At 40.9% G+C, this 25244-nt stretch overlaps 2 protein-coding genes across 2 annotated transcripts in view; one reads left to right on the top strand and one right to left on the bottom strand.

The window, feature by feature from the left end:
* The window catches only part of LOC311304780 (uncharacterized protein), a gene marked incomplete at its 5' end in the record, with an annotated part of 578336 nt that overhangs the window by 57692 nt on the left and 495400 nt on the right, over window positions 1–25244 (top strand). The window lies entirely within an intron of this gene.
* slc16a10 (solute carrier family 16 member 10) overlaps window positions 1–25244 on the bottom strand; it is a 49988-nt gene that overhangs the window by 11484 nt on the left and 13260 nt on the right. The window contains exons 2-3 of the mRNA XM_084432193.1: window positions 10951–11095; window positions 8628–9057 (exon numbers count right to left, since the gene is read on the bottom strand). Coding sequence (XP_084288319.1) covers window positions 8628–9057; window positions 10951–11095 — 575 coding nt within the window. The remainder of the gene's footprint in view (window positions 1–8627; window positions 9058–10950; window positions 11096–25244) is intronic.

Genomic DNA, 25244 nt, shown 5'->3' with positions numbered 1-25244 from the left:
CGCACTGAATGATGCCGATAGTTTTAGTGAGACCACGGGGCGCTATCTGCTGGATCAGGATCATAAACGAATAAAGAGCGGACTCTGACTGCTGAAAGTGCTCATCTGCACTCCTGATCCTTCAGCGCATGACCGCTTACCTCAGCAGATCCAGAAGTGCAACATCATGACTGTCAGCATCTGTGTGAGCTCGAGCAATCACGAGACCTGAGGCTTCCTCCTACACACACACACTCTCAGGATCTGTCATCTACACACACACACTCTCAGGATCCCTCATCTACACACACACACTCTCAGGATCCAGGATCCCTCATCTACACACACACACTCTCAGGATCCCTCATCTACACACACACTCTCAGGATCCCTCATCTACACACACTCTCAGGATCCCTCATCTACACACACACTCTCAGGATCCCTCATCTATACACACACTCTCAGGATCCCTCATCTACACACACACTCAGGATCCCTCATCTACACACACACTCTCAGGATCCCTCATCTATACACACACTCTCAGGATCCCTCATCTACACACACACACTCTCAGGATCCCTCATCTACACACACACTCTCAGGATCCCTCATCTACACACACTCTCAGGATCCCTCATCTACACACACACTCTCAGGATCCCTCATCTATACACACACTCTCAGGATCCCTCATCTACACACACACACTCAGGATCCCTCATCTACACACACACTCTCAGGATCCCTCATCTATACACACACTCTCAGGATCCCTCATCTACACACACACACTCAGGATCCCTCATCTACACACACACACTCTCAGGATCCCTCATCTACACACACACACTCTCAGGATCCCTCATCTACACACACACACTCTCAGGATCCCTCATCTACACACACACTCTCAGGATCCCTCATCTACACACACACACTCTCAGGATCCCTCATCTACACACACACTCTCAGGATCCCTCATCTATACACACACTCTCAGGATCCCTCATCTACACACACACACTCAGGATCCCTCATCTACACACACACTCTCAGGATCCCTCATCTATACACACACTCTCAGGATCCCTCATCTACACACACACACTCAGGATCCCTCATCTACACACACACACTCTCAGGATCCCTCATCTACACACACACTCTCAGGATCCCTCATCTACACACACACTCAGGATCCCTCATCTACACACACACACTCAGGATCCCTCATCTACACACACACTCAGGATCCCTCATCTACACACACACACTCTCAGGATCCGTCATCTACACACACACACTCTCAGGATCTGTCATCTACACACACACACTCTCAGGATCCCTCATCTACACACACACACTCAGGATCCCTCATCTACACACACTCTCAGGATCTGTCATCTACACACACACACTCTCAGGATCTGTCATCTACACACACACACACTCTCAGGATCTGTCATCTACACACACACACTCTCAGGATCCCTCATCTACACACACACACTCTCAGGATCCGTCATCTACACACACACACTCTCAGGATCCCTCATCTACACACACACACTCTCAGGATCCCTCATCTACACACACACACTCTCAGGATCCCTCATCTACACACACACACTCTCAGGATCCGTCATCTACACACACACACTCTCAGGATCTGTCATCTACACACACACACTCTCAGGATCTGTCATCTACACACACACACTCTCAGGATCCCTCATCTACACACACACACTCAGGATCCCTCATCTACACACACACACTCAGGATCCCTCATCTACACACACTCTCAGGATCTGTCATCTACACACACACACTCTCAGGATCTGTCATCTACACACACACACTCTCAGGATCCGTCATCTACACACACAGGATCCGTCATCTACACACACACACTCTCAGGATCTGTCATCTACACACACACACTCTCAGGATCCGTCATCTACACACACACACTCTCAGGATCCGTCATCTACACACACACACTCTCGGGATCCGTCATCTACACACACACACTCTCAGGATCTGTCATCTACACACACACACTCTCAGGATCCCTCATCTACACACACACACTCTCAGGATCCCTCATCTACACACACTCTCAGGATCCCTCATCTACACACACACACTCAGGATCCCTCATCTACACACACACACTCAGGATCCCTCATCTACACACACACACTCAGGATCCCTCATCTACACACACACACTCAGGATCCCTCATCTACACACACACACAGATGTTCGCCTTTCTAAAGACCCTGATTAATGTCATTAACATCCCTCAGAGTGAAGTCATGTCCAGATCTCTGCTTGAGAAAGGCGAGCGACACCCGCACTAGGGAGAGAGGGAGAGAGTGTGTGTCTGCTCAGACCCTGAGGCGGCGCTATAGACAGCTTTACACATCAGAGACTGGAGAGATATGAACATTGGCATGGATTGTAGCGTATGCACACTCTGAGAAGATTAAGTGTGTTTGACCTGGGATGAGTGTAAGCCTGTTGTAGGAGACGCCAAAACAACATGAGGAACCTTTAAAATAGCAGAATAATAGAGGCACTTTAAGATGCAATACTATTCAAGGAAAATGAACTCAACATGATTCCAGGCCATCGGGCGGTTCTGAGGGTGTGAGCGATGACATACGAGAGCATCTGGACTCCCCCAAACTTGTTTAGTAGATGAAAGTGTACAATGAATGAAAATGTCAGCATCCTCACAGCTAGTCTAAAGCCTTGATGGTTTCCTCATGTTCACACACATATACCTTCTCAAAATGATGTTTTATAACGTTCAAATGATCAAGGATAGCTCATTTAGATTTTGGTTAAACCCCATGGTACCAATCCCATAACATATCTGAATTTTATTAAGGTAAAATAACAGCTGGTAAATATAGGGTAGCGTGCACAATTAATGACTAGAAGCTGGAAACATTACTTATGCAATGAGTCTGGTTTCCCATGGAATCATTAATAGATTTTGTTTTACCATTAGCTGTTCATGTTAGCTGTGCTGTCGGACACACCGGCTATAGTTACATCAGCTATATTATGTGTGTGTGTGTGTGTGTGTGTGCCATATCTGTACTTTTTAAAATCCAAAATGTGGATGAAATTTGAACAGCAGCACAACCTTACTGCAAACATTACATTCAGTTCACACTTTTGAAGTACACTATTTCCCTTACAAGTGCTCTTCTTAAGAGTATGCTAAAGTGTACTTCTTCTGACGAGGGAACAGAGTCCACGAGTTCACACAGGAGTCAGATAGAGTACAGGTTATGCGTGTTTGGCGTGCCGTCCGAGGAGCGTCTCCGGCTCGGAGTCCTCCCTGTGTTCCTGTGTGTGTCAGAACGAGCCGAGCGTGAGGAGGGATGATGGAGACCGTCGAGGAGTGTAGCTGTCACCATTATGTTCAATTATATTCAGGTCATGGACTTTATGATTTTTTTTTATTTATTTTTTTTTGTTTTTTAAATAACCCTTGTTGTTATTGGTGATCTTCATCTTCGCTGGATACCCTGTGACAGTAGCTGAGTCGACTGTGTGTATATTCCTCTCATGACATGTTGACTGGATAGATCAGGGTCTTCAAGACATGGATCAGGGCCCTCGATACAAGATGTGTCAAACAGAGCTACATATTAAGCATACAACCTTTGATATCAAGATAAGATAAAGATAAAAAAAAAGAAGTTTTTATCCCCAAGAGGAAATGTAGGCGTTTCAGCAGCATAAACAGGACAAAAATAAAATATTACACTATTGCTGTCACCTTAGAGTTCTGTTTAGTTTGTCTTCATTGGACTTATCCTAATCACGTGTCGTCTTCACTGTCTTCATCAGTTCATCCGTATCACCTGTGCTCTATTAATCAGTGTCATCTGTGTCTGTATTTAAGTTCCTTCTGTTCAGTCTGTCATTATCAGGGGGGTAATCGAGCTCTCGGATAGCGTACCACCCCCGGGGGGCTAACAAGCCATCACCTGCTGTTAGCATCCCATTGACTCCCATTCATTTTGGCGTCACTTTGACAGCGAATAACTTTACATCTGAGGCGTTTAAAGACTCCATTTGTCCATTATTTATTTCTAAAGAAACACGACAATGTATAAAAGGCTCCATTACCTTGTATCTTACGTTATGGCCCCGTAGAAGCAGTTTTTGTAAAAGTAGGCTACCGATTGCGTCATAACCACGCGACTCTCTGGACATTACCGTAGAGACAGGAGGAGAAGCTCGCAGGCAATCGGGGGACGTGGAGGCATAAAGCCTGATAAAGTCCAGGGAGAAGCCCATAGAGAGTCATGAAGTGTCTCCTGCTCCAGCTCATGGACATCTCCTACTCACACTCTCCGTCTCTGCAAGTTTCGGAAGGGAATGATTCAGATTTCTCTCAGCACAGCTACTAGAAGACAGACGGGTTGCTCACGTCACATCTACGTCGTCAAGCTCAGTTTGAGTCTGCGCAGTCGCTCAGCCATCAGGAAGTGAGAGCTTCTAATTGACTTCACTTTTCTCCCTTGAATCCAGTGGGGTCGCTGTGTCCAGTTTATATACTGTCTATGGTCATTGTCCGTTCTCAGCTCTATTAAGTGTGCGTGCGTGCGTGAGTGAGTGTGTGAGTGTGTGAGTGAACCTTCTGCCTGTCTGTATTATATTGTAAGTAAAAGTTTGTATTGGAGCTGTTGCCTCTTCGTCTTCTTCTGCCCGCACCATTACAACTGCAACTATGTATTCCAAAGATAAATTATGCATTATAACAGATATACCATTAAATATAAATGAAAAATATTTTAATACATAAATATCCTAGATACAAGTATTTGGGTAAATATACTCTCCTAAAAAACAAAACTGGTCCCATGGTAGTGTAGGCTTCCCATACTATAGGCATCCTTCACATCTGCATACAGTAAATCCAGGGTCTTTTTCAGGATCCCTAGTGTGGCATGTAACACACTGTGTAAATGTGGGAAGAGTTGAGGACAGTGAGACGTGATTAAAATCACCTGAGATGGGAAGGGAATGTTTGTGCGATGACACTGTAGTGTGAAGGAGATCACGAGGGAGGGATATATACACAGTTATTGCAATAACATGCGAAAACTCCTGTGGCAGAGAACATGGCCGAACTCCAATAGCCAACAGTTCAATATCCCGTGTACACAGTTTTCCCTTAACACTGATGTGTCCGGGGTTACTCTATCTATCATTCACATATGATATGAAATCCACGAGGGGAAACATGCGAGTCTGCAGTGAGTTCATTCAGCCACGTCTCTGTAAAGCACATGAGGCGACTCATGCTATGCTAACTGGGTTAGCGCCGTTAGCTCCTCTAGTTTGTTGGGGAGAGATCTCACATTCCCCACATGGTTTAAGAGGTCTTTTCCTTTGACGCCGCTTTACTCCGGCTCGACACCCTCTCCTTCTCCCTCTTATTTCCACGGGAATATCCGATCTCTCCACCGAGAGCATCTGTATGTCACACAGCGCTAACAGCTCGCATGTGTAAACACTGGAGTCGCGGCTGACCGGGGATCCTGACGCCAACAGAACCAAGCCAAAAAATATAAAAAGCCCAAAAGATAAAACTTGCACACCCATAGCTGTACACTGGCCTACAAACACAACATCAATCCACGAAAACAACGAGAACACACAAGATCAGGGACAGAGCTGCAGTAACACTCCACGCAGCGCCACCTTAATTAATAGAAACTAACTATATTGATTAAGAATATTAATATAGTATAAGTTATACTATAAGACAGCAGATCAGAACTATGCACATTATTGTTGTTGCACACGCATCACTGTCTGTCTATTACTTTTCATTGTTAAAATTGAGAGTTATACATCATAACAAACGACATGTTGCGATAGAAAAAAAATAAATCACAGTTCATTAGTTGTTTGCAGTTGTTGTACATTATTTTAGTGGATTTGCAGAGTCATTTATTAGCTAATAAAAATCCAGCTGTTCATTGTTTGTTCATGTTAGTTCACAGTGCATTAACTAATGTTAACAAATACAACCTTTGATTTGAATAATGTATTAGTTCATGTAAACTAAGGTAGTTAACTAATGCTAACTAATGAACCGTATTGTAAAGTGTTACCATTTATATGTAGATGTCACTTCCAGAACTTTGCAGCGTGTGATTGGCCGTCTGTCCTCTTAGCAGCATGAAAAACATTATTTTTATTCAATGGATTATAGCTATATAGCCTTTGAAAGCGCAAAAGAGCGCTCTCTTTACAATCACTAAAGCTGTCACTCATCTCAGTTCATGATCTCACAACGTTCCATTAAAATCAATAGTTGTCTACACACACTGCATAATGAATCTCTTCCTTACATTGTGTATTTCTTTGTTAATGAGAGGATTGGTGAGAGCGAGCAAAACTCGTCATCACTGAACAAAACTCCAGCGTTGAGCGGAGAGTGGATTCTAGCTTCAACTCCTCTGATTGGACATTGCGTTCAAGAGATCAACAAACATGTCTGTGATTGGCTGCATTTCTCACGGCTACAAAAACATGCTGTAAATAGCAACATTTCACCAGTTCTACAGAGTGTTCACAACTCAAAAAGTGTTCGCCAATAATATTATTTTATTACGGTATCAACTGAGGGTGCTCTTGCTTTCTTTCCAGAGTAGTTATATTCTAAATTTAACTTTTTTAATATATTTATGATATTTTTTACCCATGTTTTAATTTTCAACAAATTTTTTTTTATTTGCGATCAAACATTAATTGGTGGAGCCGCTGCAATACCCGTCCGGACCCTCTAGGGGTCACGAACCCCCGGTCGAAGGCCCTTGGGATAGATCATTTGAGCATGCTCCTCCCGAACTTTTAATGAAATATCATTTGATCTTGAGTCCCTCACACATGAGCACCTCAGAACTTGTATGCTAACCACTAAACCACGAATACAAGAGACCATGTCAATAGAAAATATATGAAGCAAACACAGTAATGTGTGTCTGAAGTGTGTGCTGTCAGGAGTGAAGCGGAGATCGCTGTAAGGACCTTCACAATAACACCCTGTGCCCTCTAACCCTGAGGAAGATGTTTTTGTTTTGACGTGAACAGTTCAAGTGTGCTCCTCAGCCTCTGTCAGATGACAGTGACACGCTGAGATGTGTGTTTGTCCGCCGCTAACCCAGCAGGATCCTCCACCCAGAAACAGCGGACAATAACTGACCGTTTCCCGGCTCTCCACAGATAAACAAGCTCTTTCCCTTTCACTGCTGCCCATCATCCACAACTTAACCTGCGCAAAACACGTCTGCAGATACTACAATAACAGAGCTGATGTTGATGTAGAGCTACACCCCGCGCTCCTCAGATCTAACTGACCTTTTATTTCAATAAACCTGAGAGCACAAACATGCATCGACGCAGGAGTCCAGCGCGCGGCTGAAGCGCACCGATACTCTGCTGACGCGGCTGCCATCTCACTCAACATCTCAACACCTCAAGCTTCAGTAGACAACACCTCAACATCTCAACACCTCAAGCTTCAGTAGACAACACCTCAACATCTCAACACCTCAAGCTTCAGTAGACAACACCTCAACATCTCAACACCTCAAGCTTCAGTAGACAACACCTCAACATCTCAACATCTCAAGCTTCAGTAGACAACACACAGAGGTTTTGCAGTCCTCACACAAAGCACTGCTTGACTTCAGGAGACTGAGAATAAAGTCCTGTGAACTGCTATGATGCTTTCTGAAGAATCTTGCAAGCTTCAGTTAGGGTTAGTCTCAGATAATAACACTTTAGAAAACTGTTCCATCATTAATGAATAACTACACAGGAACACATGAGTAACGCACTAGAGTTTATTGTTAGTTAATCGCAGTTACTAGAGTGTTAATAGTGCGTTACTCGTTTGATCCTGTGTAGTTATTGTGGGATTACAATATATGCTAAACACGGAAGCTTGAACGTGTGTGTGACGCGCTAGAACAGATCTCATTGGTTATGGAGCGTAACACACACTTTTTGAGCTTATTTTCCTTTTAATGGCGGTTGGCAAACCCACTTGATGCTGCATAGCGCCACCTACTGCACGACACATGCATGACAGCTGATGCGAAATAAAGGATCAGGCTTAGGATAGCCGATACGATCAGTGAAAACACATGCTTAATCAGCCCCGGTCCTTGATATCGACTCGAGACATCCCTACTTCATACAATTGCTGACTTTGTAAATGGTTACAGATTTAAAAAGGGTATCACACACTAAACGACTGAGGATTACACACTTCCAGACATTAAAGTCGTTCCGAAAACATCAGAAACATGCGTCTCGTTGCCTCTGAATCAACTCTAATCTGCAGACTAGCTCTTGCGACAGCTGACGTTGACTCGTCCAGACTATATATAAAGGTAAAAACCAGTACAAATGTGGCGTGGCGTATTGCAGGCTAAAGTCATATGGGTTTGAAACAGCATGAGAAATGATGAGTGCTCATATTTGCGTGAACGATCCGTAACATTTCAGAGAGAACGTTCCTGAGACTAAACTCTGAATCGCAGCTATTGACGTTATGAAGTCAAAGGCAGGATAGAGAAATCCAACACACTTACCAGATGAACGTAAGGCACATAGTATCCGTACAGGGCCGCAGGGATCCCAAAGGCCCATATGCGGTATCCCAGAGACTTCCAGATGTGCACGTTAAACACCTTGCTGGGCGAGGGACAGCGGCTGCCTGACTTGCTGCTGCTGACGGGTTTGGGAAGGAGGGGTTTGTAGGTGAGTCCCGCCAGCATGAGGATGAACATGAAGATGGCCAGCACTCGCAGCGTGTGTTGGAGTCCCACGCGCTCCAGCAGGGCTGACATCAGGTACGGGAGTGTGATGGTGAACACACTGCTGCCTGCCGTCACGATGCCGTTCACCAGGCCCAGTCTCTTCTTAAAGTAGTGACCCAGGATCACCAGACTCGGCTGATACGCAAAACTGCAGCCGCATGCAAAGACTATGCCATAGGTGAAGTACAACGGCTCGAGAGACCTGCAGACAGAGAGAGAGTCACCATTAGACTGTGTTGGTGCTTTGATAAGAAAGGCACGTTGGGTCAAGGGAAAGGAAGACGAGAGAACAGAAGAGAAGAGGGCCTAGTACAGAGCCTTGTGGGACCCCAAGGTGTAATGTCATGTCACCTTTACTTTTAAAGCACTTTATGATTGTTTCAAAGCAGCTTTACAGTGATAACAGGAAAATAATGATTCAGTGATGCAAACAGAGTTCAATTCTGCTGTAAAGCAGCTTCTAAAAAGGAAAACATTTCATTATTCAGTGTTGATTCAGTTCCGTTGTAAAGATCACCAAATATTAAATTAGTTAATTTGATCCATACAGCAGTTCTGGAGAAAATGGTGTCATCATCAGTTCAGTTGTCATATAATGGTGTCAATAATTAAATAACTGTTGAATATTAAGTGTCCCCAACTAAGCAAGCCAGAGGCGATAGAGACAAGAACTCAAACTCCATCAGGACAGAATGGAGAAACCCTTGGGAGAACCCAGGCTCAGTCGCTCAGTTCTCCTCTGGCCAACGAACGAACAGTGTATGATTATGATTCAGGAAGCATTACAGCTCAGAAGTACAATGTTGTATATTTCAATTTAATTTCCTTAATTGAACTCTGGGTTCCTTGGGAACAGGTAAAGTGGTGGAACAGAAGGACTGAGTGACTGCCGGCGGGTCTGCACAGTCCGTCCAATCACGCGCCAGAATCAAAACATTTTATTGTCAGGTGTTCAGGATAAACTGCACATCTATACACCATCCACTGCTTATGGACAATCCCATTGTTCCCTGTTGACACTAGCTGACTTTACATGGACCCTAATAATCCGTTTGTAATTAGACTAAATCAGAATTTAAAAAAAGGTAAAAACATTTGTCAAATCTGATTTAGTATTCACTGGGATTGTAAGGGGTGTTTAAACCTTTTCTAATCCACTGGATAGTCTGATCAACACACTCACCGCGCTCTCCCAGCTAATGCTGAGACCTGTGTTTCAAATCAAAAATGCCAAAAAGGTCTGCAAATATTTTATTATCGCTAGGAGATAAAGTTGACAAATGTTTGACGTTTGTCGACTTTATCTCCTGTCTAATAAAAGATTTTTAGAGTGCAGACCTTTTAGGAAATGCAAACACTGGATCGGATTATAAACCGAAACGGGATAGTTCTGCGCATGTGCAATGATGTGGTGTAAGGATGTGGTGTAAGGATGTGGTGTAAGGATGAGTAACGCACGGAACAAGCTGTTCTTGTTTTTGCTGAATATAGTATCATAAAAGACTGTTGTGTCAGTCATCCTCAGTGAAGCTGCAGGACAGGCCTGTTATGAGCGCTGGAAGAGGCGTCTTTACTGCTTGTGTTCATTGTCTCCTAATTAGGGCCTGAAATAGATGAATATGAAGTCTGCTTTTTAAAACAAAGAAAGGAAGCAATGGAAGGATGATGGTGAGTTTGTGCCAACGGCTGGAAACTCTGTATATTCGTACAGTTTGAGCATGTCCAGATTTGAAGCATGTGACGTATAAACACACACATCAGCCTGATCTCTTTATTTAACGTTCATGTAAACACTAGTATGTTTGGATTCATCAATCAGATGATTTTTACGTGTTCGATTGAAACAAAATGTGTCCATATAAACATAGATACTGAAAATAAAACCATCCAGGAAGTGGAATGTGGAAAACAGAGCGTCGATGCCACTGAAAGTGATCCCTGTCCTCATCCGGTGTACAGAGCTGAGCAGGAGCACACTCGCCAATGAAGGGTTAACATCTACTCGCTGTTACTTGTGATGCTAGCATTCAACTGCTTAACAACAACAACAAAAAAGAAAACTGTTCAAAACTGAGGTGGAATATGATGAACTTACGTTACGAAGGAACTGGCCAGAAGTCCCACGACCCCGACGGCAGCTCCTCCAATCGCGGTGATCCGGCATCCCAGCAGATCCGTGAACACACTGACGATCGGGGAGCAGAAGAAGATCATGCCCATCGAGAGAGAGCCGACCCATGCTGCACACACACACACACACACACACACACACACACACATCATTCATATAGAGTTCATGAAACTTCCGTTAGATACTTAAATACCTTTACATATGTGATAATCTCATCATAAATGCTGTTTTTAGGCTTTACATGCAAATCACTGCTCCAGCAATGCAGTCTGCACATTAAACATGACCAGATCCAATCAAATGATGCGTCAGTGTCCATCAAGATCCAAATAAAACAAGGAAATAAGTAAATTGGGATGAGGTATTTTTCATTTGTAAAGCATTGCATTCACTGCATTACACAAAATGAGATGAAGTCAAAGTCAACTGTATTGTCATTTTTAGCACAATTCTACTTAAGAATTTCCATCACAAAATAACTATATAGAGATTTATGACCCAACAGTGATTTATTGTAAAGATTATTCATATTGTGTTATTGGATTGGCACAGTCCTTACAGAATCCTGTATCTGTCACTTTTCTTTATCACACAAACAAATGCAAAGAGAAACAGAGACAGAGAGAGAGAGAGAGAGAGAGAGAGAGAGAGAGAGAGAGAGAGAGAGAGAGAGAGAGAGACAGAGAGAGAGGAGATTTGATTTTTAAACACCTTTAATTACAATAAACAAACCATCAATAATCAACATTTAAATCAAACATCAATCAGTAAAAAACTTTGTTTTAAATAAGAAAGAATAATTCATCATTAACAATTTCGCACAATATCCCTTTACAACACCAAATTATTTCAAACTTTATAAGGTCATCCATTGCTTTATAATAATTAAAATCTATTAAGATTCTAGATTTCACAGAATTACCAAACACAGCTTCTAAACTATTACATACACCTTGATCAACTTTCTCCTTTCTTGTAATGTAAATCGCCATCTTCGCCTGGCCCAAAATAAAATTAAACACCTGACATTTATACTTGCGGCTCTGGGAATATTTGAAACCACAAATAAACGTCTTCATTGTAAAGCACTCATTAAAACATTTAAAAATGTTTTTTAAAACACTAAATAAAGGTTTCAACCTTGAACACTGCATGAATGCATGAAATACAGTTTCCCTTTGTAAACAGAAAGGACAATTCTGATCAACGTCAGGATTAATTACCGAAACAAATGCGTTCACAGCAATAGCCCCATATAACAATCTCCACTGCAAGTCCCCAATTCTCTTGGGCAATGGTGACTTATACAACACTCTCCACTCAGGCTTTTCATCCTCTTCTAATTGAAGTACATTACGCCATGGCGTGTCAATTCTTTTATCCAAAGCCTTCTTATTAAACACTTTGACACAAATCTTGTAACACTCCTTTCCAGATGCACAATCTATGCCTATATTACAATCAAATCTTTAACGTTTAAAAAAGCGCTTTCACAATCGCCCATCAAGGGAGTTACATACAAATTGGGAAATGGATCACTACAATCCGGGTTAATAAACCCCAAAGAATAATCTGTTAACAATTGCAATTCATTTTCAGAAAGGGCTGACCTCCATTTGTCAAGTACTCTGGCAACCAAACGGGTAGACCTCACCCCCAGCTGTCCAGTCATTGAATTCACATCTTTAAAATCCGCTCCTGCTATCCGTTGTGCATGTCCAATAGTTAAAATTCCAGAGTTGATAAGATTCTCTTCTGTCACAGAGTACCCCAGTTCATTGGACAGATCCAAACGTGAGCCAAAAATGAATGGCTCTTGCAGCAACCAGTACAAGGAATTTACAGTCCTTCTCTTTGGTACTTCGAACAAAGCCCAGACTTTAAAAAGATTCCGATAAAAAACAGGAAACTTGGAGAGTTTTAACTTTTGAGGATCCATCCAAACTAAGGCTTTATCCAGCCCCAGTCCTTCAAACTCTCTCAGTAAAGAGAAAGCTACAATCCTCCAGTCAGTCCTTTAAAAGTCTTTGTATGAATTGAATTCGGAAAGCTGCTATTCGACTCTGCAAATGTACTAGTCCATGACCTCCTTCATCCTTAGAAAGGTACAGCACATGTTTCGGCACCCAATGCAGCTTATCCCAGAAAAAGTCTATTAGGATTGACTGGATCTTGCTTAAAAAGTCTGCTGGGGGGGTCTACACATATCAAACGATGCCAGAGAGCGGAGGCAACCAAATTGTTAAATATCAATATTCGCCCCTTATAAGACATTTTTGGGAGTAAAAACTTCCACTTATTTAAGTGCCCTTTTACCTTTTCAATAACATCTTCAAAAATTTTCTTAACAACATTCTTATTTCCCCAAAACACTCCCAAATATTTAAAACCATCCCTGGTCCATTTCAGACCAGCTGGAAGAATGGGCTCACCATGTAGCCAACTCCCAACACTTGTGGCTTCACTTTTTTGCCAGTTCACTTTTGCAGAAGAAACACTTTTAAACTCTTCCAATAAACGCAACATCATGTTCACAACATTTTGATCTTTAATTAGTACCACCACATCATCAGCGTAAGCTGATAATTTAACAGTATGGGTGGAATTTGGCATAACCACACCTGACATCTCTGCTCTTAACTTACTCAAAAGAGGTTCTAAGGCTAATGTATAAAGCATGCCAGATAGTGCACAGCCTTGTCTAACCCCTCTTAAAACCTTAAAAGGAGAGCATAAGTCACCATTTAATTTCAACATACTCTCAACGTCACAATACAAAGCTTTAATCATCAATGTAAAACTAGGACTAAAACCGAAAGCTTCAAAAACACTCCACAAGTAACTGTGCTCGACTCTATCAAAAGCTTTTTCTTGATCGACTGAAATTAAACCAAAATCTGAAAAAGTCTTACCATTATCCAAAATATTTCTTATAAAAGAAATGTTATCAAAGATTTTCCTACCAGGCACACAATATGTCTGATCTGAATGAATAATTTGATCTAAAACTTCTCCTAATCTATTCGCCAAGGCTTTCGAAAGTATTTTATAGTCGTTTGCTAAAATAGTGTTTAGTTTTAAAAACCATTTTAAAAAGCTGGTTATATTTTGATGTTTCTGCGCAAGTTCAGCAGACAGTGAGGTTCGGGTTTGTTCTGATCAGAGCTCGTGGGTGGAGAGCGCATTTCTGATTATTCCGCTCCACTCGCTCTTTCCGCAGGGTCGCTCGTTCAACACGGATGTCCTGTTGCCTGGTTCGAAAATATGTGGAATAAGGGCTGCTTCCGACTAAAAGTTTTTTTCCTAGTCGACTAGTAGGCTAGTTGTTCATTTAAGTCATTCGTGGACAAATCGCCCCTTTATATTTATTTAATTACTTATAGCCTACAGGATAATGAGCGTTTACGTAATATAGCCGCACTCAAGCGCACGACCGCACGCATAAAGCTTGCCACAAAGAACCGGTAAAAGTAATGATTATGAATGCGTCTAAATGTGTCTAAATACGCTGTGAATGTGAATGTGCATTATACACTGAGTTTCGGTTCATTTATGAGACGAACTCCAGTTCACTCGCCGGTGCCTCCAATGTCGTGATTATCTGCTATAGGCCTATTTACTTCTTATTTATTAAATCCAGGCAATTGGTTCATGAAACATTGATTAAAATTAAGATATAATTAATACAAAACGAAATTCACAGGCAGCTGTTCTGTTTGAGGTCTCTGTGAAAGTTTTAAAGCAGCCTTTTAGTGCCGCTTTCAGAGCGCTCACGTCCGTAACCGAGAACTGACACGTTGTTTTTTCCCTCATAAATGCGAACACGGAAAAATTAAATGAATATTATAATGTTTTTTTGTTGGGTCAGACAATGATTACCAAATTTCTCTCTCATATTGCTCCTCACAACCACTGAAAACGTTTAAAAAAATCGAACCAAAAGTCAAATTAATATGGACGGAAGCTAAAAGTGGTGGGTACAAAATGACTCATGACGAAATCTGGTGGGTACGCGTCCCCCCCGTCCCCCCCGAAATCGACGCCTATGCAAGTATATTGTCTTTGTGTATAATGAAAATTTCTCCAGATATCAGTAATATCATGAGATTTCATTAACTGAACTAACCTCCTACGAGACTGCATATGTGGCTCAACATGATTTCTATCTAAAACATTTTCAGTGCAATTAAAATCTCCCCCCAATAATAACAAACTCTCTGGATCACAATCACTTAACACTTTGCACAGAGTGTTTAAAAAAAAGCATTCTTTCAATTACAGCATTTGGAACATAAACACAAATTAATACAAAAGAAAAATTGTTTTCATAAAAAGCTCTGACTTTTAAAAGTCTACCTTTAATTATTTCATCAACTTTATAAGACGCAGGTATAAAACTTTTCGAAAACAAAATAGCAACCCCACCGCTCACCGAGGTAGAATGACTTAAAACTGATAGCCCATCAAACTCCATCACCCAATCTGAAACATTTGATAAATCACTATGTGTTTCTTGCGTAAAACATCAATCGTTTTCGGTGTCATTAACTCAAACAACTGTGCTCTTTTCCTACTTTCTCTTGCTCCATTGATATTTAAGGAGGATATTTAATAGGAAAAGAAGCACCTCCCACCTTAACCAAGAAAATAAACACGAAGAACAACCCTTAACCATTTTGACTATTTTCACTGAGTTCTGATTGAGCAAGTATCTTTTTTAACCGATAACCTTCTTGGTCGGTGAAACAACTCTCACTCCTGAAAGTTTTTGCCTTCTCAATAAATTGCAATATATTTGGAAAAAACTCTTCAATTTTAACTTTCCTTACATTTTTTGTCACTTTTAAAAACTGTTTGATGTCGTCTACACTATATAGGCTACTCGACTAGAAAATCCACTCTGAGGTAAACTATCTGAAATACTACATTCAGAGACCTAACTGTCACTTTCTGTATCTGTATGGCTCACCTCCCGAACATCAAGTCCTTTAATCGGTTTATTAACATAGCGTCCCTTTAATTTTCTTTTTTGCGGTGTTTTAAAAGAATAATCCTCCAATTCACACACAGAACCCTCAATATTAATATCCACATTCATCGCGTTCTGTTGGCTAGATTCAAACGCACTGTTGTCATCATCTTCCGACTCAATCGTTTGACTTCGAGCTGTTGTTGTCTGACTGCTCTCGAGATTTTCGTTCTCTTTGTCTTCAAAGACCACTAATTTTGCACTTTTAACTTTGTTTGACTGTTGTCGTCTCATTTGTATTTTTTTCCGCATCTATTAATGCAGCGGGTACACAAGCTGCACTTGTTCCCGGCCTTTCCGCATCTATAGTTACGTTCTGCAATTCTCTAGCAATTGTACTCGTAGCGGTTGTATCATCAATTGTCTCAGCACTTTTATTATTTGTTTTATCCACTTTCCTAGGGCAATCACGTACAAGATGTCCGTTTTCTCCACAACCAAAACATTTCATTGTGTTCGTTGTGGCGAAAATCACATAATTAAAATCTTTGTGATGAAAATTTAGAGTTAGGTCCAATTCTTCAACATTATCTTTTCTAAACGACACCACATGTTTTAGTAGAGAAGACTTTCCCCCAATTGGGATCCTCTTTATTGTTGACACCATTTTACCATATCTGGAAAGCATCTCTACCAAAACCTCACTCTTAATAAAAGGTGGCACGTTAGATTACGTTACCCTTTTCGAGGGTGTAGAAAGAGGAAGCACCTGCGCAAAAATGCCACGAATATCAACTCCAGTCTCCACCAGTTGATTCGCCAATTCAATTGTTTTAACGAAAACAACAACAGCACCATTCATCCGCGATGCTGACAAGATATTCTCGTAACCAATTAACGTACCTGTAGCTAAACTACATTCTTCAACACCAAAAACTGAATCAATTTTAACCGCATGCCGTCTCGTTAGAAACCCGAGATTCTGCACACCTGGATTCGCCATGCTCCCAATTAACCACTTCGCCAACACTCACGAGGTCAACAAAGTCACCCACCAAGCAAAACAAAACATGCACAACAAAACAAACACAAAAACAAACAAAAAAAGATAGAAAAGAAAAAAAAATAGAATGTACATAGGTGTTTTTTTTCTCTCTTGTTTATATAAATGTATTCATGCATTTGTTTACTGATTGATTTATTGAATTTATTGATTATTTGTGTATGTAATGTCCATTTATGTAATGGCCAAAGCTTTGGCAACTGTACAAGTCATGCCAATAAAGCTCATTTGAATTTGAATTTGAATTTGAGAGAGAGAGAGACAGAGAGAGAGACAGAGAGAGAGAGAGAGAGAGACAGAGAGACAAAGAGAGACAGAGAGAGAGAGAGAGAGAGAGAGAGAGAGACCGACCGCAGTCAGTGAGCAATCCTGAAGAAACATGAATCTAACGCTCCACAACATTACCATCCCACATATATTATATTTCTGTCACATGACATCCACCATTTTTACTTCAGGAGCCAGAAGTTGAGAGCAAAATTGTTGTACAAAATAACTGTTTTTGAACTTCGAAACATTAGCATAAAGTCGACGGCATGAATTTGCAGTTTGATTGAAAACACAAGCAATCTCTACATGATTATATGGTTCTTCATGTTTTATTATCCGCACTTCTGTTGTCTCAGACCCGTATCGCCTCTGACATATATTAATGTCCTTCATGCTGCAGTTTCACACGGGAAGTAAGAAAGATCATGTGATGATCAGGGTTCGGGAGCACATCTCTCTCCGACAGAAACACACACACACACACACACATCCACTACTTCCTCAAAGAACACCACAGATGACGTTCAGATATCCCATTTATTCTGCGTTTCCCCCAAACTGTGCCACATGAGTGTGAATCTGTACACGTAAAAGCTTGTGCATTTTCAGAGAAATACAGAATATATGACATGTTATAATGAGATAAGAACCAGTGTCGTTCGGCATCCCTGTCAGACTCTGTGTGTTAGTAACTGTCACGTGACGTTTTCATTCATGTGTGTGGTGTTGTTTAGTGCTGTGCACAAGTTTTGATCTGTTTCCTTGGCTTTTCCCCTCCCGAATCAAGTGTCTGAATAAAAACATCCTTTTACTTGTCTTCCCTGACCTGAGGATTTCTTTCTTGGACAGTGAAGTTTGCGAGTGGGAGATGAGGAGCTCTATTTCTAAACCCACGCTTTTACTTTTCAAATGCTTTGTGCAGTTCTGAATGAGTTCATATGAGTTCGGAAGAAAGAAAGAAAGAAAGAAAGAAAGAAAGAAAGAAAGAAAGAAAGAAAGAAAGAAAGAAAGAAAGAAAGAAAGAAAGAAAGAAAGAAAGGAAGAAAGAAAGAAAGAAAGAAAGAGATAAACAATAAAATAAAGAAAGAACAACAAACAAAAGAAGAGACGAACAAACAGAAAAGAAAGACTCTGGAGCGACTCGTGAGAGGAGGATCAGTGTTAGACAAGTTTCCTCACACACTCCAGTCCCTGACCGCCAGCTTTCACTGTGATGATGATGATGAAACTCCACACGAGGAAGAAACACACATTAGCACAGCAAACACAACAGACTCAGAGCTTGAACAAACACACCAGCTCTCTGACGACAGATGTGGTCAAACACACGAGATGTGTTTGTTCTGACTCAGTCTGATCGACAGCACTGCGTCTGAAGGGGAGTCGAGTCAGGTCATGTTTATTAACTTCATATACAGCTTCACATTAATATTCAGGGGCCGTATTCACAAAGCATTTTATCTTACCACTAGGAGTACTCCTAAATCGCACTAAAAGATTTTAGCTAGGAGTTTTCTCTTAAAAGTTATTCACAACGCCTTTCAGACCTACTCTTAGTAAAGAAAAATGACAACTCCTAAACTAAGAGTGAGTCTTCGTTGCTATGGATGACGTCATTACTCATGCACGAGCTTGACTGAAGTGACCACCTTGATTGGCTGATGATTGTAACGCGGGAATGATTCCAAACCCCTCCCCTACGATGATGATTGACAGGTGACAGGTCTGAGAATGCGTGCGCTACACAAGTAGTGTGAAGGACGGAAGATGATGAATAACTGAATAAATAGCCTAAATGAATAAAGAGTAAGGCAAAACAAATAGCCTATAGCCTAATGAAACATATGGATTGATGCAATATCTTTGCAACATTATTGAATTAATCTGTCACTATATGCCTCTGCCTACGTTTGCAAAGAGAAGAACATTTTAATTTGATTCACAATGAAATGTTACAATTAGTTTACATGCAATGAGTAGCCTAGTTTTGGTTGTTGTTGGTGGTGTTATTGCATCCCTAGTTATGCCTACAATGCAAAATTGTTCCCTCGCGATTGGAAGCTCCTTTAGCCGCCGCGAACGCATTTCAAAACATCGCAACGTGAAATGCCACAAAAAGCGGTTTGTGAAGGTCTTAGTGAGTTAGGAGTCCTCTCGACATCTTTTAAGCTGTCCCAGGCTTAGGTGCTACTTTTAGGGCTAAAATGCTTCGTGAATTACTCTTAGTCAAAGAAATTAGGAGTCCTAAAGTTACGAGAGACACGCCCATTATTTTTAGGAGTTGCTCCTAAATTCGCCAGTTAGGAGCTACTTTTAGCCTTAAAATTCTTTGTGAATACGGCCCCAGATCAATAACTGCCAGTGTTCAATAACAAGTCAGTCCGATCTGAAACAAGTTCAGTTTCAGATAAAGTGGTGTCGTTACTCACTTCAGTTCTCATCCGATAGTGTCAGCGCAGAAAAATAATATCTCTGAATATGAATGTTCTTTTAAAGCCAAGCTGAGCGTCATCAGTGTTATCACTGAGTTCAGAATATGCCACAACTAAAGCTCTACTCAGTTCTGTTATGAAATATTAGTATCAGCTGAAGCAATTCATTACTTAAAATTGAACTTTTCTGAAATGACAATGACTACAATGAATTATTACTCACAGACGAGTAATTAACTGCAGGAAAACAACCGATCAAGAGTGACCCCTGTTCACACTGGATCTAATCATGACTGAACTGGATTCAGTCCACTTCTCGACTCCTCACAGCTCAAAGGGGGATTCACTGCTGGAGAGATGATTTATTAATAATGAGGTTATAATAAGGTAATAATAATGAGGTAATAATAATAGTTGATGCAGAACCACACTTTTTACATCACCCAGCAGACCTTTGATAACTAACACACCGGGACATTTGTGTGCAGGTAACATGAAGAAAAGTAGACATTGTTCATTTACAAAACTACTGATGTTGTAACTACAACTTTGACACCACAAAAAGTTCTAAAGAGGTTGTAGAGCTAAATCATAACACTGAATGATGAGAACATTATTGGGTGAACTAACCCTGTTTTAGCATTGCCTGTGAACACAGTGACAACCAGAGCAAACGTAAAGCCTTCGTATCGCGTCTTTCACACAGAAACTCTCCAGTTCCCAGAGAGAGAACAATGTGTGTGTGTGTGTGTGTGTGTGTGTGTGTGTGTGTGTGTGTGTGTGTGAACACCTCCATCAGTGTGTCATGTTCAGTGTTTAACTGAGCTGTGTGTGTGTGTGTGTGTGTGTGTGTGTGTGTGTGTGTGTGTGTGTGTGTGTGTGTGTGTGTGTGTGTGTGTGTGTGTGTGTGTGTGTGTGTGTGTGTGTGTGTGTGTGTGTGTGTGTGTGTGTGTGTGTGAACACCTCCATCAGTGTGTCATGTTCAGTGTTTAACTGAGCTGTGTGTGTGTGTGTGTGTGTGTGTGTGTGTGTGTGTGTGTGTGTGTGTGTGTGTGTGTGTGTGTGTGTGTGTGTGTGAACGCGTCCATCAGTGTGTGTTGTGTTGTTCAGTGTTTAGTCGTGATCATGGAAACATCAAACTGAGGAAGAAACACAGGAGAGAAACAGCTTCCCTGTCCTCTCACACAGAGTTATGTTCTCCTCTTCCTGAACACCAACTTCCCGAATCCCTCAAACGAGCAGATCTGCTCCACACGCTCGAGTCCGAGGCGTAGATGTCCACTCCACTTCCTGTTTCCGCTGAGATCCATCAGTGACACACACTGGACTCAGAGTCAAGAGTTCAGCAGCCGCTGCATTTACAGCCACTAAACCGGCTTATCTTCTGTTTCTAAACGTTACACGATTAAAACACTCCACATCTCCTGTTAACTTAATCCAGCTGTCCGATTAGAGGCATGTAGACGTAACAGCAGTGGTTCAGACAGGAAATGATGCGCTGAGCACTGAGAGGAACACTGAGAGGAACACTGAGAGGAGCCGGTGACGGTCCATGTCAGATTCACAAACACTGTTATTAACCAACATGATTTTGAACATTATCACACTTGATAAGATTGTGAACGTTATCATGAAGTCCAGAGTGTGTGAATCAGTGTTCTGCTGACACACACTTCAGAGCCCTATCAAATACCTATCAAATCCCTTTCACCCTTCACAAATTCTGGTTTATTTCTTCTCAAAATACATGTTCAAAGGCGAGAGTAAATCAAAAAGGATCTCTAATCAATTTAATTCATTTTTTACAATGTTGTGTTTATATATATATATATATTGTGTCCCTCTAATAGTCAACTAACTGTTAGTCGACGAGATGAGGCTTAGTTGACCAAATTTCATTAGTCAGTAAAACCCCACAGGAAGTGGCGAAGTCCATGTAATAATTACAGTATGTTTGGACTATCATCGACCTCATGGCTTATCATTTGGAACATGTAATTGTAGTTTAACGTTCGCCTCTCTCCATGGCATCTCTCTCTAACGTTAACCTAGATAAACGCGTGCAAGTGTTCACTTACATTTATCCTGATAACAGCGAAAAGAACTTGAAATACTTGAAAAATGTTCAACTGTAAATGGTCTACCTTTATTTGTTTACACTCACAATAATAGCAAAATGTTGTGCTATTGTAAAATAAAGAGAGCAAACCGGGTGTTCATCGTCTCGGCCTCTGCGAACTTCTTTCTGGAGCACGTTACAAAAATGCACCAAAACCCATGTTCATATTACAAGCATATACTTGCCTCACGGGCACATTCTATACATCTAAAGAAAGCTTGAAATGTCTACAATTCGATACTCTCTGATAATGTCATCCATGTGAAAGCTGCATTCTCACTTCCACTATATGTGGAGATGAGAGTCGGCGTCGTCAACTCCATCTTTGCAGCGACACTGACTCTGAAAACACTAGTTCATTAATAAATTATTAAAATGTTCAGGAAGTCTCCTTGCTGACACATTCATAATCATTACTTTAACCGGTGCGCTGCTGCAAGTGTGATGATGCTTGTGCTTAAGCGCTTCATTTTTATTTTGAAGAATGTCGGTAATGAAATAGTTGACGGCAGAAATTTACTTCCACAGTCGGAAAAAAATACTCTGGAAGTCAATGGCTAACATCAACTGTTTCATTACCAACATTCTTCAAAACATCTTCTTTCATGTTCAACAGAAGGAGAAAACCTCATGTTTGGGAAAACACGAGGGCGAGTAAATGTTGACAGAATCTTAGTTTTTGGGTGAACTATCCCTTTAAACCAAACTTTTATATTGGTGGGTTGTAGAGCAACCTTCATATTTCAATAGAAGTCTTTAACATTCACAAACACTAGTCCATATCGCCTTTGATTAAGTGTATAGCCCTACTCTTGATTTATTCATCTGAGTTTGGCCAAATTCCAAGACATTCCACATCATACAGTAAATTCCATTTTTCTGACATTTTCTGTCTCAGACTCCTAGAACTTGCCTAGTGTGTGACGTAGAGTTACACCGAGCTTCAAACAGCTTCATCCGTGAGCTTCTCTTAAATATATCGTTTGGATACAGTAGTGCTGGGCTCTTCTAGATTTATCCACTAAAAATATCCGTCAGACGGGCGACTCTGGCATTGTGCTGCGTCTCGCCTTGATATTTTCAGCATCCTGCCACAAGTGTTTTTAAGATGGCATGTTCCAGATAAAAATAGTCCCACTTTTAAAGACACATCTTGAGAGCCTGCTGTCCCGTCGCTCTGCGCTGCAGACAAACACGACTGAAATCAAAACAAGCAAATGAAGGTTCATCATGACAAACTGTGAATGATGGACTGACAAAACATTGTCTGACCTTTTAAATAGGTTTAAAGTTTGACATTTGAAGCTTTTATAGGACTTACAGACAGACCTTATAAAGATCTTTATAAAATATGTCACATATGACATTTATACTTGATTTCTTTATATTTAATGAATGATTGGACCAGGGCGGAAGAACACTTCATTTCCTAGATTTCCCAGAATAGCCTGTTGAATTTCTCTGAATTATCCGGTCGGGTTCCGGAAGTAAAACTCCCATTCATTTTCTCTATAGTGGAATTGATTTTGAACTTTAAAGACAGACATATTGTGAGCTACGAGTTTATTAATCGGTGGTATTTGCTTTTGCTGACCCCGCATTATTATTATTTAAACTTATTTTTTAAATACTCATGTTCAACAGCAGAACTCCTCGTGAACAAATCCATTACCCATGATTACGCAAAGAAATGACCAATCACAGAATCGAAACAAGCAAAATCCCGCCGAAAGAACACTTTAGTGCCGCCCACTCCCATGATGCACTGCACATGCTGTAATAGAGTCAGTCTCTACTCGAAAACTGCTTAAATGTTTGTACGCATAATATGCATATTTTGCAATGAATGTGAAATATATTGTTTCTCTCTGTACACTCGACATTTATAAATCAATAGTTTTATAGTTCTGTTTTTAATTTGATTACGTCATCAGCAATGCTTCATGGGATCGCAGTTCATTCCCTCATTACAGCTGTTACGTGCCACAAAAACAAATGTTTAAACATAAGATTTATGTATTAGTAAACCAAAGCATTAGACACTGAATAAGATCAGGGATTCAGGCCACAACATGATGATTATGTCATCATCATTAAACATCTCCTGATCACATTTTCTCACAACAGATGTGCTTTATAAACACGTACAGCAGCCAGAGAAAATATAATATTGAAGAGTCAAGGGTCAAGAGCCCAACTGAAGCAAACACTGACCACCATCATGGTGACTTCAAATGAAACTATTATTTTCATCAAAACAGAAATGACATAAATAAAGTAAATCTGGTGAGTAATAAGTGAAGCTGGTAATGCTGTTTGAGTTGTTTAATCCTCTGCTGAGATCTTCACAGAGTTAATGTCTTCTTTTATCCTCAGTTGATTTCATCTAAGGCAGTGTCTGGAAGTCTCGTTTCTCTTTCCTTCAGTGATTCTGCTTGTTAACAGCAGGCGTTCATCATTAATGCTCAATCATCTGTAAATTATCTCATTAACTTCAACACTGCTTCAGTGGTGCTTTAACTCTGTAGTGTGCACACATAAGCCCCTTTCACACAGAGATTCCGGAAAATACACGGATAATGTGACCCGGGATTTGACCCGGGTTCATTTGATTTTGGTTCATTCACACTGCCAGTGATTTTCCGGAATCAGAGAGCGCGTTCACACACAACCCGTGTATGTCCCGGAAAGACACGTGACATCGATGTGACTTGTAATGTCTCAGCAGCGTCTTCAGTTTGCTTATGAGCTGCGAAACCACGCTTGTGCATTTATTTCTCTGATTCGATCATAAAATTGCGCATTTCGTACCGTTTCACAGCTGGCGAACGATCCCGGCTTCAGCGTCATCACTACGACACGGCATTATTACGGCTTTTGATCACACAGCGCGCGTTCCGGGACTGAACACGGCAATGTTACTAGGTCCCCAACCCGGCATCGATCCCGGCATTAAACCCGGGTCATGTTTGCGTTCACACAGAAGGTGTTCCGGCAATTTGCCGGCAATTTCCCGGGTTCAATGCGCTGTGTGAAAGGGGCTATATGAACACTGGGCAGGGTTCATTTAACATGGGCATTTTGCTGTGTACTATTACATAAATCTGACCCGTTTCATTTACATATGACTGACAAATATGAACCACATTCAGTTTATTAATACAATTATCCATAAATTAGATCAGTTTCATTTATATATGATTGAAAAATATCACATTCAGATTATTAATTGGTTTATGTTAAAACTATGTCACCCAAATGGATGGAAATTTTAAATGCAATTCAAATACATAAATCTTATGTTTAGACAAACATTTGTTTGAGTGCATACAGTGTTGTGTTTTTGTCTTGTCTGATGTTCTAATACTTGTTAGCTTCACATCAACTTTTGTAATGTTGCGATTC

Source organism: Rutilus rutilus, assembly GCF_951802725.1.
Source record: "Rutilus rutilus genome assembly, chromosome: 15".
NCBI classification, from domain to species: Eukaryota; Metazoa; Chordata; class Actinopteri; order Cypriniformes; family Leuciscidae; genus Rutilus; species Rutilus rutilus.
The sequence above is the reverse complement of the archived record's forward strand: the minus strand, read 5'-3'. Positions and strand labels throughout refer to the sequence as shown.